The sequence below is a fragment of the Ambystoma mexicanum genome, chromosome 3q, assembly GCF_040938575.1.
Source record: "Ambystoma mexicanum isolate Mex_15411 chromosome 3q, UKY_AmexF1_1, whole genome shotgun sequence".
Taxonomy (NCBI): domain Eukaryota; kingdom Metazoa; phylum Chordata; class Amphibia; order Caudata; family Ambystomatidae; genus Ambystoma; species Ambystoma mexicanum.
The window spans coordinates 1,087,320,503-1,087,336,399 of NC_090926.1; the positions used below are offsets into that span (position 1 = coordinate 1,087,320,503).

At 41.1% G+C, this 15,897-nt stretch overlaps 1 protein-coding gene and 1 long non-coding RNA gene across 2 annotated transcripts in view; one reads left to right on the forward strand and one right to left on the reverse strand.

The window, feature by feature from the left end:
* Positions 1-15,897, reverse strand: part of LOC138447627 (uncharacterized) — a 355,678-nt gene that overhangs the window by 124,914 nt on the left and 214,867 nt on the right. The window contains exon 2 of the long non-coding RNA XR_011259912.1: positions 5,239-5,382. This is a non-coding gene — a long non-coding RNA (uncharacterized lncRNA). The remainder of the gene's footprint in view (positions 1-5,238; positions 5,383-15,897) is intronic.
* Positions 6,558-12,096, forward strand: LOC138581956 (olfactory receptor 5J3-like). The gene is made up of 2 exons (XM_069652868.1): positions 6,558-7,694; positions 12,076-12,096. The coding sequence occupies exons 1-2, from the start codon at positions 6,771-6,773 to the stop codon at positions 12,094-12,096; spliced, it is 945 nt and encodes a 314-aa protein (XP_069508969.1). The 5' UTR covers positions 6,558-6,770.

Here is a 15,897-nt window from a genome sequence, read left to right on the forward strand (position 1 = left end):
TTGGTAAGATCAGAACAGTACATGTTTACTTTGTTGAACTCCGTACAGGCTCTCATAGGAGTCTGGTTATAACTGTTATACAATATACTCATATCACTGTGCTACTCTCCTGGGGTCTTCTAAGCAAAAATGTTCACTTTGTTTAGAGGACATACATTGCCATTATCACATTATAATCAAATCAATGCACAGCTCTCCATGGGGTCTCCCCAATTCTTTTCCCACACCATATGACTTTCCTTTTAATATTGGATACATTGTATTGTTTTGTTGATGTGCTGCAATATAAAAATAATAATAATTTAATCTAACTTTGGAAAAAAATAACTGTAGATTGTATTATAGTTCAAAAACAAAGGGAAGGGATCACCCTAAACATGGTCTTCTTACAAACCTATGAAGAATTTTATATAAATGTCTGTTTTAGTGAATTAAATTTGATCACCTGTCCCACATTAGGCTTAATGTGTGAATGGTTGTCATGACACACCTTGAAGATAAGCAAATGCCATCTCCTTGGATAAGACCTCTTTCATCAGAGTGGCACAGTGTACAATGTTCTGTCAGTGGATTAGCTGCCTAGTGGCCCCAGTTCATCATTCATTCCTTGGGCCAGTCCCAGCTTTGCACTTTGCATGTTGGTACTTTTAGTTTCGCCTGTCCCATTATAAGTGTGGCCTTCAAGTCCAAGCATTCAAAATGAACAGCCAGGACTGGCTCAATGTGACACACAAATAGCAAGTCACTTGGCAACTTTGTAGTGATAAGTGCACATTTTTTGGCTTACCAGTACCACAGATTGTGGGAGTCAATTAATTTTACAGTCTGAAATATTGTATCTCAAAATATTCTCAACATTATTATGTCCCTGACCAATTGCATATATGTGCACATATCATGCATTTTATAGCTTGGCATTCACGCCTCATCTAGATATTATATCCAACATTGATTGATTAATTGAATGATTAATGACAGGTATATAGCAAACGAAAACCCAAATGGTCTCCAGGCACTGATCTGCTAATTGACATACAAAGGTGTCTGTGCTCTAAATGAGGAGCTGTAGCATGAATTGTGGATGTCATCTGGGGATGGGTAGGGAGACAGAGCATTCCAAGTTTATTTTGCATGGTCTGCAAACTGGCTGGCTAGAGATGTTCAGGGATGCAATGTTGTGAGGCTTTCTCATGATGCAGGACTGGATATTAGAGTACATGAATCTGAAAGTCAACCAAGACAATATGAAGTGTGCCTCACTGTTCATACACTTGCCATGAATACCCAGTAGTACTATCACGACTGGGCTATGTTATCAGCCTCTATATAGGACTCCCCGACTTCCGTATGCGGAAACTAAGGAGTCCAAAATACAGCTGCCAGACTGAAGAGGTTGAACAAATCACACCAAGATAAAAGCACTCCATTGGTTACCCGTCAAGTGAAACCATCCATCACACTTACTATGGGAAGGGGCCTTTAGCATTCAGATGGAATCTCTAGCACTACATGCCTTCCTGAACACTAAGGCCCAGTAAATTAGCACTGGTCGAAGTTCCCACCTTCTAACTTCAAAAGGAAATGACAAGGAGGATCCTTATTCTCCTCACTGCCCAGGAAACTCTGGAAGATTCTGGAATTATCTCAGTCTGAAAGGAAACCACATTACATTCAGGAAACAGCTCGAGACTTGGCACAAGTAAATACCCGAACAATACACCACACCGATAACTGAGACAAGGTCACCAGCCTTCTCGCAAAACATCCTTTAGTGTTAGACCATCTGACTTTACCCGATTTAGGGAAGAACACTCTCACCCATCTCCACACATAAAATAAACAGGTGCCACTTCGAAAATAATACTCCAATAAAATATTGTCTTTAAGCTTAGCATCATAGTCTTTCTAGGAACTGGAATCCTAATACATTAAGCAACAGGATTTTCAGACGACTACTTCTGTGGGGATAACCCACGGCCTGCGGATCCCCCTGCTACATGACACTGGACCACACTGCATTCTGCTAATTGGAGGAAGGAATCTACAACCAAGATCTACAAAGTGACCAATCCCTGACCAAGCCTCCTCTTCCCTTACCTTTACTCTTCACTGCTAAATCTTGCAACTTTACACTTCAATCACACCTTATTAGATGACCCATCAGGTCTAGTGTACTTAAGAGATTCCCGTCCTATCCATCTTCTATCAACAGCCACACTGATCGTTGCTTTGCAAACCAGTTGGTTGCCCTTACAGCTAACTTGCAACCCTCTCCAAACACCACAGAGATTTTCATAGCAGCACACAGGTATGAGATACTTCTGACCTGCAGCATCAACACTGCCTTCGAACTATAAGAACAATGCCACCCTCAATCCGTTTCAGAGCCACACACAGCAAGGGCAACAGTATTGGCAGAAAGCCCCTATATAAGACCACCTACCTTATATTACCTTACCTTTTGTGTAGATCACAGATTCAGCCTGCTGCTGCATTCTGGGCCAACTGAAGCTTAACCTTCCGGAAGGAGAGGAGATCTGCGTACAGAGGATACAATAATGTACCCTAGAATTGACACCTCCCTCCAGCACCAGACCTTATGTTTGCTGAGAGAGTGGAGGAACATGTGTTTGACATCCTTAGCTGAAATCAGCTATTGTGCCACAGAATGCCTGTCCCCCACTCACGATGCCGCAAAATATCTGACCTTCATTTATTATGCATATGTATTATGATTCCACATTTCCTTATAGCACTAAATGCCAGAGTTCTCCATCTCATAATCAATGTGATAACACGTGTTATTCTTATCCACTTTAGGGGTGCTCAGTTAATTGTCCTCAACAGGGTAAAAGCTACTGGGATTTAGACAGAACACAGATGTACGGGGGGTCTGCTTCATTTGCAGAGTCATATAGGCATCCATAAATATGAAACCAAATCTCAGTGACTATTCTAGACAAAATAATAATGCACTCCAATATGAAACTACCAATTGACATTAGTGGTCAGATTCAAAGCCATACTTAGAATACATTGACATTGGGTTCATATATGGCTTTCTTATTTCAGGATTGAGTCAACTGTTTAATTTTTCTACTGAGTTCTAGCTTGGACATAGATACAAGAATGATTGGTGGTGTCGCTTGATTACGCTTATTCTAAACGCTTGAGTTCAGGGTAGAAGCTTTTAGTTTGGAGAACAAAATGTCTTTGTGCATTAAAGGGTCACACAAGTGTGAGATTATAAAATTGAAATATTAAAGGAATATCTAAGCTAACTTTAATTTCTGTGTAACATTATTTGGAAAGGTGATTTTTTTGTAAATTGACTTCATTTTCTTGGAATTGAAGGGGAGAAACTAACCTCCTTCCTATTCCACTTTGAGTAATAGGAAACCCTATTCAGGATATTCCTTTATATAATGTATGATTTTCACAAGTTAAAACGTTTTGCAATCCCTGAAAATCTGAGACACATTGTACTCAATGCTCGCAAATCCAGATATAATTTTCTCCTGTAAAGACCCAGGGAAATAATGAATAATTTGGTACTGTAAAAGACAAATTAATTTTTCCAATTTTGGATTCACGCACAAAAGGTTTCATTTATAGTGCTAGGCCCCTTTTAATTTGCTATCTGGGATTTAATAAATTCTGTGGGCATTTCTCTAAATACTCTGGGTTTATTGTACTCACTTTCAAAAACCCAGAACATGTAGGGACATCAAGAGCTCAATGCAACTGTTCCAAGTGAGCTTTTAATGTCAGTCCATCCACCTGCTCCCAAATCCCTGAAAGGCAATCTATTACTAACATTAGTAGTTAAGAATGGCCTAAGCATTCACCTCCCTTTGGAAAAGGCTTTCTAAAGGAGGATTTCCATCAGCTACTTACAGGCCCTCTTCCTTTGCTGCTTTCCCAAAAAACGTCTCCATCTTCCTATATACATATGACTTTATATGCCATGAAAACACCACCAAGGCAGCATTATTTGACATAGCCTTTTTGGATTGGACAAACCCTGTGATAGGTTCCCTTCACTTACTCACACCCACTAGAGTCCTCCTTCTTGCTTCACTTGTCCCTCTGAATTTTATTATTTAAAAGGGACTTATATTTAGCTGTGAGTTATACCTCTCCTCCATAATTATGATTAACTTGGACCTAAATATGTCTTTCACTTATGCTTCTTGTATGGGACTGTGGCATTAAGAAGAAACATATATTCAGCCGTGCAAGATAATTCTTTATTCAGTGACATCCTTCATGTCTCTGTAGTGACATATATAGCAGAATTATAACAAATATGCAAATGTATTAATAATACATACATATTAATAGTTCCTTCTTATGTGAATGTGACTGATGCTGGTTAGAGGAAATCATATTTATTTTGGAATGTTAAATGTACAAAGGGTTAAAAAATCAGAGCTGATAGTTGGTTCAGGATCTATCCGATTTGCCAGCTATTTGAAATTGTAATTGCTGGCTCACATGACTCCTGAACTTATTGACCTTGTTATCCTCTTACAAATATAAGTCCACTGAGGTCAGCTAAATCAATGATGTAGCTTGCATTTAGTTCTATTTTCTTGGTATTTTAAAGGCCTTTGTGTTGCGTACTCACAGCTGTGTTGATTAATCTTGTTTAATAACTTAGTCACAGTGATTGATAATGGGACCTGTTTTACAGAAAGCTGGTATTTGCATTCCTGATCTCAAGACAGGTCTGCATAAACTTATATGTTATGCTCAACCACCGTTTTAAAAGCAAGTACCATTTCAAAGTTGCATATAAAAAGGAAAGTTCTCTTTGTGCAAGTTCTATTAATAATGACAATTAAGAGTAGGCCTATAAAGACATGGTACTTAATTTGTAATATATATCATAATAAACATTGTGTACATCATCTCCTTGTTTGGTACTACAATTTCAGTGCACTGCTTTATTATTCATGCAACATGGCTGAAAACAGAGAGAAACAGTTTTGCATTATCACTTTTCATTTTGAAATAAAATGCATATTCATGTTTAGTTTAGATGATACTTAAGATAAATACTTAAAGGAAAACACATTTAAAATGCTCAGTTGTTAAGTTTATTCAAATGATTCCTTTAAGCAAAATGTGTTGTCAACTAAAGCAGCAGAGCGCTCTCTCTTTATCGTAGGTTAGACACTTCAGCCTCAGGCCTTAGTGCTACCTCAGTTGAAATGAACTCTTGCATGCACATACCTGAGAAAACAGATCTATGTCTCAAGATGGAGATGTCACAGGATTGCGTCACAGGTCTAAGACAGTTGGTCTATCTTCCTGGTCACACAGAGGTTCTATGCATCAGATTCAGACTGCAGGTATCTTCCTTGAATTGCACTGATTCTACATGAACAATGCCACAAAGAGTAGAGAGCACACAGTTTACTGATCTTACATGCTTATGTCTTGAACAGCTTTGCTTTTTACACATTATATAATACTCAAAATTGAGTGCCACTGTGCAGATATTACAAACCGTACCGGCTTGGGACACTTATAAGTACAGCAGAGAATGAGAATGCCCTCATATTAAAATAAACATACCTGCACATTGAGATGCCTCACAGCATAAACCTACTGTTCATGTTATATCGCTATTACATGCACATGGGTCAGTCAGCAGGCTGTTCTTCGGTTACACTGATCCAGTATACAGACGGGCAGCAGAATTAACCATTAGATAACACCTTTTAAAAGTTCAGGCCCCATGCAATAAAGCTATCCCTTATGATACACACATCTTAAAGGTCTCAGATTCAGATATCAGAGCTTTTGTAAGGGCCCACAGATCTTCCAGACGTAGATCTCAAGTAGCACAACTAACCCTCAGGTCCCATATCTTGTAGGCCTTAGACATTTGAATCATACAGAGACATTAATACCTGTCAGGGCATGCCACCCAGGGTAACAGCCCATAGCCAACATTAAAAACCTTAGCAAAGGAATTCTGCTAATAAAACCAGTAGCACCTTCCACCTAATGAGCAGCTGTTGAAGGATATGTTTAATTTGGAAAAAGAAAAAGAAAGTTCTATTTTTGTGCTGATGACTCTGACGTGATCATCACAGAAAACATACTTTGGGGGATTGTGGAGGTGAGCCATCAACTTCTAGTAAGGTATGTATTTCAATATTAGAACTTAAAAGAATGACAACATTTGCACCATGCATGTTCTGAGAGTAAAATGGGAAACTACAATGCGGGTGAGAAGAGGAACTGCTGTGAGAAAAAGGGACATGCAGCACACAGGGATTCTAGAATTGAATACATCCTGCATTCAAAGCATCCTGATTGGCTGTGTAGTATGCCTAGGCTGATCATTCAGGTTTCACTGATTTTACACCCAACATAGGCTCCATTCCACGGACAAGGTCCCTAAATAGTCTGATTATTCTTTGCTATCTCTTTTAAAAAGACATCGATGAATCAGTTTCTTCCTATTTCTATCCACATCCATTTGCCAATGATCTTAGGATAATAGTTTCTTTTGATTCGATTTTGCGGTAAAGGTATGGGTGTCTACCTAATAAAATGGAATTGAGCATATGCATAGTTTTTACAGGACAACTATGTTTCACAATTTATTCCCAGTTAGTAATCAGTAATGCGTTTGTCAGAAATTGTAGATCTCATAATGTCTCTGGTTGTCATTATAAGATGAGCTCTGAACCTATCTATGTTTAAAGATTCATATTGTTGAACTGTTCCCTTATCTTCCCAGAGCTGTGCAGATGGAAGAATGGAAGAACGGGACAAACCTATCAAACTTTATCCTGCTCGGGTTCACTGATGACCCCCACATGAAACTGCTACTCTTCTTGGTATTCCTTGTTATATACGTCATCACCCTTATAGGAAATGTTGGAATGATTCTTTTGATCAGAATTGTTCCCTGCCTTCACACTCCAATGTACTTTTTTCTCAGTCACCTGTCTTTTGTGGATACATGTTATGTCTCATCCATTTCCCCCCAATTGCTGGTGAATTTTCTCATACCAATCCCCTCTATTTCTTTTGCCGGTTGTGCCGCTCAGATGTACTTCTCTGTCGCCTTGGGCACTGCAGAGTGCATACTTTTGGCAGCAATGGCAATTGATCGATATGTTGCCATATGCAACCCATTGCTCTATAGTGTCATCATGAATGTGACATTTTGTGTTCAGCTGGTTGTGGGTTCCTATGTTGTTGGATTTCTGCATTCCATCATCTATGTGGCTTCCGTCTTCCAATTACCTTTCTGCAATTCCAACAGGATCAGCCATTTCTTCTGTGAGATTCCTCCTCTCCTTAAACTCTCCTGCACTGATACTCGCTTCATCAAAGTTCTACTTGTTATCTTTTCAGGCTCTATATCCATGAGCTGCCTACTAGCTATTGTTGTGTCTTATCTATATATTTTGTTAGCCATTTTGAAAATCAACTCTGCAACTGGAAGAAAGAAGACATTCTCGACATGTGCCTCCCACCTCACTGCTGTCACAGTCTTCTATGGAACCATTTTATTTGTGTATCTTTGGCCCAGCAGCAGCCATTCCATGGATCTGGAACGAGTGGTGTCTGTGCTCTACACCATCATCATTCCAATGCTGAATCCCATGATTTACAGTGTAAGGAACAGGGAAGTAAAAGAAGCCCTTCGAGTAACCATGTGCAGAGTCTGTTTAGAGTGCAGTTGAACATTTGAACTTTGCATGATCATAAATATCAAACAAAGAGCTGTTAATAGTCAACTTTGTTTTTAAACTTTGAATGGAGGTGCTTGTAACCTTGATTAGACAACTGGGCAGCTGAGTTCACCAGGACATAGTTATATGCTAAAATGACCACCAAGATCATCCACCAGTTTATGTTCTCAGGTGCATTCAAGGCTTTATGCCCAGACATTTTCTGAAGCTGAACCGATGCAAAACGAAATTTCTCATCTTTTCTGCTCAAATGTTGCCATCAAAATGTAGATGGTCAGTTGAGGTCAGGCAATATTGGTGGGGATGGTCACTGAGGGGGGGGGGGGTTGGGTTGCCAGCTCCCCATCAATTCTGTGGTAAAAAATTGAGAAAAAAAACAAGAGAAAGAAATGAGAGCATTTTCTTTAGAGCAATAGACATCCATCCATCTGTATCAAAGTGGCGATGTGACCACTCTATGATGCTTTTTAGCTTATCTCTAAACAATTCTGTCTGTCTTGCTCTGTACCCCGGTATGACCTCTTGCAACTGCATTACCATGGCAGAAAAAGCCAGATAATTACTAAATGCATTTGTTATAAACTGTAAATGTGTGTTTCCTCAGGTTGAAGATTGAACAGTGGTTTGGGCCTTATTATACAGTGTGGGTTCAGGGAATGCTATGCTTGTTGGAATACCTTATTCATAATCAACTAATTCCTGCTATCTGCTTCGAATGCCACCACAATTCTTCAATTTTGCAAATCTATCAAATGTGGCCTTTGAATAACATCTGACCATGGATTAATCCCAATGGACACACAGACCGCAACTGACAGTACTGCACTACTGTTAAAGATGCCAGCCCAAACGCTAGCTACCAACAACCTATACAGCGCTCTGCTGGTCTCGAGCTAGAACTGTGCTTTAATCAATTAAATTAGATAAAAAAATGTGTACGCCCTGAGGAAAGTCTTTCCTGTTGCAGCAGAACCAATCATAGCAGCTTGTAAATTTACCCAGGTTGAATTTTGGTTTCTTAGGAAGTATTGAGTTGATTTAACGAAGTAGAATTGCAGCAAAATCGACTACAGTCAATTCCCCCACGATTCTTTCGACTTCGTACAGCAACCCAAATCCCATGAAAAGTGTTCAGGAATATTTAAATTGCACTTGTCTTGCCAATATAGATATTTATTGTGCTAATTCCCTGAGCCAATTTCCACACTCTGAGTACCTGAAAAATGACATAAAATGAAAAAGGCATAATGTTGTTGAAAAATTAAATATTGATCTAGAAGTAAAAGTATGAATTTTGTCAGTGACAACACAAGTCTTTTATAAAATCTACAAAGAAATATATTGTGGCATTCTTACATTATACTATATGCTATTGTAAAGCAGAAGCAGAGCATCAGATTTCAATCAACTGATTTCAATATCAAGATCAAAAATCAGCACTTTGCGAAAACCCTAAAATAGGGGGATTTTAATTGGCTTAAATTAACTAAAACATGTGGGGCCTAAATTTAAAATGCTCAGAAAGATTTTCCCTTCATTTTTGTAGCTGAAATAGGTAACATTATCTGTTGACTCTACCTGTCTTGAACCGTCAAATAATTGTTCTGTTTTCTCTTAATTTATTTTGATTTCAGTTTGTATGTATGATTTATTCCTATATTAGTACTTGATTCAAACCAATAGGATAATTTAGATCCAGATGGTGTGAACTAATGAAACCACAAAGGAGGCCAACAAATATGTTAAGGTTTGGTTCCAACATGGTATGGCTTAGTTCCAAACAATAAGTTCCATTAAAAAACCTGTTTAGGCTCCATTCCAAACATCATAAGGGTCAGTTGAATTCATGTTTATGCTCTGTTTCAAACATGTTAAGGCTTGTTTTCAACCTGTTAAGGCTCAGTCCCGAACATGTTTATGCTCCGTTCCAAACATGTTGAGCTCAGTACCAAATGGGATAAGGCTGTTGCAGTCATGTTAAGGTTTGAATTTCAAAATGAGGCTTAGTTGAAAACATGTTAAGGCTCTTTCAAAAATCTTAGGGCTAATTTCATCCCCTTGAATGAGTTACATTATTGACTTAACCATGATTTGCGTCCAGCTCTTAAAGGCTTGACAACCACAATAAAACAATTATGGTGTTGCTAATGCTACGGGCGATTGGACAGAAGGCCAGGACCCTGGAGGACACATAAGGGCCCAGGTCACCAATTACAGCCACTGTGGGATTTAGCACAGGAGGGAGAGAGGGAAGAATGAGGAGAAGAGGAAAGTCTTGATGTCAATTGTACAAATTCATTACTATATTTTTTCTTTCATATACTTTATTCAGGGTTTATCTAAACCTGATAAAGGAACATTTTAAAGATATATGCCAAGATCTGTTTTACGTTTATAAAAACCTTTACAGAAGCGGGTTGCATTTCATGAAGAAGTCAGCAGTTTGATTCAAATTTCCATAAAATGACATATTTAAAGCCAGGCTAGTTTAAAATGAGCTTGCCTCAACCTGATGTTTGAACTATGAATGGTGACGATAACAACCACTGATAAGATTGATTTCTAAAATCAACCATGGTGGTAATATTTTAGGAGGCCTCCCTAGTTATGTTCATCACGGAGACTCTTGGAGTTTAGCCAAAAACCAAACAAGGTAGTGTGGAGAGCAGTCAAGAGTGTGGTCAGGGACCCCAAATAGTACACACAGAATGATACACAATAATTCAGTTTATACAGCTATAAAAATACAGTTATTTATTGAGTCCTTTAGGAACACACTACGAAATGAAACCAGTAGTTAGTTGTATCACACAAAACCATATAACAGAAATATATACATTCACCAGAAGGTTCACTTACAATGCATATGTCAATATTTAACCAGGTAACCACTTTCAGATCCAAGGCTAACCCAGGGGCAGGATACTTGACACAGGTTTGATGGCAAAACGTAAGTAAGAGGGAGTTCGGAGACAAAGGAATTTGCACCCAATGTTATCCTATGGAAAACAGGGGGAGTCAGGCACAGGTATGCTTACTTGCCCTCTTGACTCCGGTTTTTCCCAGGTCTCACTGTGGTTTGTTCAGGAATCACTGGGAGGCATTTTGTCCCTTGTTTGGGTGAGCGGCATCCAAGGGTTGCAAGTTAGATTGTTTCTTCCGGTCGGTGCAACTGCAAGATGCAAGCGCTGTTTATTATAATTGTGTAAAAATGTTATTGGGCATTTGTAAAGCACTTATACATCAAGAAATCGTGCCTCAAAGTGCCCACAAGGCAAAGGGAAGGGAACAATGGAACAGTAAGACAATATAATATGAACATAGTGATGAGTACACAAGCAGTCCTACTAGGCCTTGTGAACATTCGGAGCGTGCAAGTGCAGAGAGAGAGAGAAGGGAAGGGAAGGGAGTAAGTGCTAGAGGTTCCAAAGAGGGGGGGAAGTGCCAGAGAGTCAGTTGCGAAGGCAACAGGTAAGTGCCAGGCAGTGACCACTTGATGTACGAGGGTTCACCGGCCAATAAAATAAGTGCAAGGCCTGTGAGACAACACAGGCTAGTGGTGCCTGAAGGCAAGTGCCAGAGGAGAGCGGATGCTACGGGCGATTGGACAGAAGGCCAGGACCCTGGAGGACACAAAGGCCCAGGTCACCAATTACAGCCAGTGTGGGATTTAGCACAGGAGGGAGAGAGGGAAGAATGAGGAGAAGAGGAAAGTCTTGAGTTGCTTACGTAACTTGAGGAAATCCAGCTCAAGATGCAGAGAAAGAGGGAGGATGTTCCAGGGGAGGGCGCCAGCCAAGGAAAAGGAATGACTGCCCGCTCTCTGCTTAGAGAAGCACTTGACAAGCAGAGAGTTGGAGCCGGAGGATCAGATGGATCTGGAAGAACAGTATTTGGTGAGAGCAATTTAAAGATAGTATGGTCCCAAGTCTGCCTTATGGATGATACAGAGGGATTTAAATGTGATATTTGCAGCAACCGAGAGCCAATGGAGAGATTTTAGGGCTAGACAGATACAGTCCCTGGGCTTCAGGCCAAAGATAAGTCTTGCAGCCCTATTCTGTATTAGCTGGAGTGGGTGGAGAGAAGAAAAAGATAGATTAAGGAAGAGGCTGTTACAGTAGTACAGCCAGGAGAGCACCAGAGCTCTGAGACATTAAGCTTCTGGGGAAAAGTAAGGAAAGGGATGATGCCCCTGAGGAGGTAGAGTTGGAAATTGGCCTTCTTGGCATGGTCCAAGATGTGAGGAATAAAAGAAAGAGTGGAGTCAATGAGAACTCCCTGGTTTCTGGTTTCAAAGGAAGGTGTGGGGGAGAGCCCATCGAAGGTGGACAGAGTGAAGGGAGAAAAGAGGAAACAAGAGTCCCGATAGGAAGAATCTCAGTGTTGCCGGTATTGAGACAGAGATCATTTATTAGTGCACCAAGACTGGATGGCAGACAGGCAATCATGAATGATTGGGGAAGTCAGAAGAGCTGCAGAGGGTAGCGTGAAGAAGAGTTGGGTGTCATCTGCATAACACTGGAAGTGGGAGGAGAAAGTGGCAATAAGGTGAGCAAGAGTGGTGAGATAGATGTTAAAGAGCCAAGGCAAAAAGATTGAGCCCTGGAGAACACCACAAGTGGAGATAGAAGGGGGTGAGGAGAAAGAACCCAGGATAACCTGGGACGGACGGTCAGTGAGGAAGGAGCTCAGCCAGTCCAGTGCCCACTCCGAGATGCCATGGGTATCATGGAGCCGTTTTATGAGGATGGAGTGGTTGACCATGTCAAAAGCAGAGGTGTGATGGAGTAGAATGATATCCGCAGGTGAGTTGGAATCAAGCAATTCTTCAAGGGTGTTCAGGAGAGCAGGTCCTGTGCTTCTGGATGCACGGAATCCAGATTGATGTTCGAGCAGGCAACAAGTACAGTATGCTGGGTCAGTTGAGGGAAAACCAACCTCTCTAGAAGTTTCCCAAGGAAGGCAGTGATGGAGATGGGGCGGTAGTTAGAGCAACATGAGGGGGCGATAGAAGGCTTTTTCAGGAGGGGGCACACAAGGGAGTGCTTGAGGGCAGGGGGAAAAGACACAGTGGCAAGAGAGTGATTACAGAAGTCAGCAAGTGCCAAGGCAAGTGAGCCAATATTGCCCTTAATAGTTCTGGAATAACATGGGGAGACCTGATTGGAGGAGACCTTCATAGAGTAGAAAACTCGAGTGACCTCATCTGATGTGATGTGAGAGAAGGAGGAAAGAATGGATTGCGGAGGTGTAGGGGCTGAGAGTCGCAGGGGGATGGGAGGAGGGGGGAGAGAGGAAGAGAGAGAACTCAGGATGTCCTGAGTTTTAGCAGTGAAATGGGTGGCCAGTGCAGTGCAGATGGCCTGGGAGGGGAGAGGTAAGGTAGAGACTGCTGATGGATCGGCTAGTGCCTTGCAGATTTTAAAGAATTCAGCCGTGTTGTTAGAAGCTCCAGAGACACGGGCCTGGATGTGAGCCCTCTTAGTATGAATAGAGAGACAATATTGCCTTAGGAAGAGGCGACAGGCCAGTTTATCAGAGGATGAACTTGAGGTCTACCACTTCCAGTTGCCAACTCTGCACTTGCGTTTCGGGGTGTTAGATCAGAGTCATACTAAGTGTTATGCTTGGTGGCAGGTTTCAGAAGGATCCTCATGACAAGGGCAAGAATATTGAGAATGTAAGTGATAGCGAGATGTAGATTGTTGAGAGCAGACTCAATAATTGAGACAGTAGTGGGGGGGCAGGGTTTAAGGTGGAAGTGAAGTCAGTATTAAGCTGTTTCATTAGAAGCTCCAGTTGATGAAGAAAGGCAGACTTTCGTGATGCAGATTTCTTTAGGAAACTTCACGGTATGGAGGAAGGTGAGTACCAGCGATAGTTACCATTTGTAGTCCTTCCAGTCACAGTCAAAGAAGCAGCTCCAGTTCCCTTGATACTAGGAAACTGACATTTCGGGAGACGGTGACGTATGGCACAAGCTGACGACCACCAAAGTTCTGGGCTGGAACAAGGAAGGGCGAAGATTCTAATGAGTTGTCCTACTAGGGAGCTGGTCAGTCTATTGGGCATTCCAGAGAAACTTCCAAAGGCCCTGGGCAGGCAACATCGAGAAGGCGTTGAGACTAGTTGATCTCATTAGTGCAAGGGTCAAAGCACCACAGAGGGTCTTCTGAGAGCCTGAGGAGGAGAAGGACTTCACCGGGCCAATCACTGGAGATGCTGATGCTCCACTGATGAAGTCATCCTCGGGTCATCCTGAGCTGATCTTCGTCTGAGGATTTCTGGCTACAATGTAGATCTGAAGAATGTCTACAGGAGTCTTTCTTGTTTCCGAAACTGGAGCTGAAAGCAGGTACAAGTCCACCAATCGAAAGGCCCTACATCATTCAAACAGCCAGTACTTGTCCAATCATGGACAACTACTGGTTTCACATCTGCCCCAGCAGCAGATTTTCTGGCACCAAGGATGTGCACTGGCACTAGACGGTCCCTGCCCCCTTTCTGTGGCCATACACACAAAGACTCACTAGCCCGCCAAAGCAGCAGCTTTCCCAGCCAATTGCATGACCTTATGCGTGATTTCCACACCTGAGAAGAAAGGAAGAAGGACAAACTATAATATGGCCAAAGAACAAGCCGTGATCGGGTAGCATGGCAATTTTAGGGCAGTAGTCATGTTTAGTAGCCATACGCGGTAAACGCAAATGTGCACAAGAAAAATAAAGCAAAAATTGTAAAAATGTAACTGCTGCCACCAGCAGCCTGTCTTTATGCACATACAACATTAATCAAAAATCCCAAATACCACTGTAAAGTGCTCTGTTCAATTAATCATTACAAGAAATAAAAAGAGAAACAATGTTTCTCAGTACTGTCTGTCTGAAAGACTAATCAGTATCCCCATAACAAATCAGCAGAAGGCAAGGGAAGTTAATCTGAAGGCTTTACTTCCCATCGGATGTCAGGACAGGATAAAAAGAATGTCTCCCAATTGAAAAGTATGGAGGGAAAGTTGAAAAAAGAAAATGTTTCTTAACAACCACCACTAGCCAAATCTTTAATACATAACTCTAAAACATGCCCAATAACATGTCTTTGCACGACTGTTAAAAACCTTATAATCAGGTGCTGGATGGTCCAAAGTTCATCTTTCCTGTTAAGATGGCTGATTCACAAAAACACTTTTGAATGGGAAATCAACGTTACCAGTACCTTTTCCGGACCGGGTCCCTCAGAGTCTGAACGAAATGCAAGGGGTGAAGCAACTCTCTTCTGAAGGGACCACAGAGGTTCACTGGGAATGTGACACTGATTAAATGTGTTTGTATTTGTTTATTATTTATTTAAATGTTCACTTCCAAATCTCAGCCTTGCTAGCAGTAGTTGTACTATTGGATTTCCATATTACTAAAACTGAGTTATCGATTCATAATATTAACTTATGGCTGCTAGAGCAGTTTCCTATCTCTTGTTTATAAGCGGATCTCACACTCTGTGTTAAATAGAAGAAAGGGAATATATTTTGGGGACCACAGGCCATGTGAAAAGGGGCATTATGTTAATATTTAGGCAAAATAGTTCTCAGTCACTACTGAGCTCCACCACAGTACAAACACAAAATTCAGAATTCGAAAATCACTACCAAAATACTCAGCATACTTAATTTATTTTGTCTTGAAATCCAATCCTACTGTACTGTCACATCTCTAAAATGACCCGTGCCATTGAAGGTAGAACAGCATATCCTGACTCTTTATATGATGTCACGTTTGCACAGAATGGATGTAGATGTTAAAGTAGGGCCTCTACTGGCTGTTACAAAGTACCCTGTCTGATTATGGGGAATTCTAGTTGTGTAACCAAGAGGACCTAGAGAATGATGGGGTAGGGCAGTGTTATGGGGACTGTAGTCTCTTCTGTAGTGCATGGTACAGTCACAGGGAAATTTACAAACATTACTTGCATTTTAAGAAAACCCAAAGAGGCCCCTGGGCTCAAGAAAGGTGAGAAGCCCATGAGTCCTGTGACCATGATGCCAAGCGCAACCTCCCTTTAATGAACTGCCCTCCAAGCAACACTTTCATTTTAAGGAATTGGCACTCACAGTGGTCATAGGAAAACATATAGTACATAGCATGAAATATTGCTCTCCTGCTCCGGAGTCACT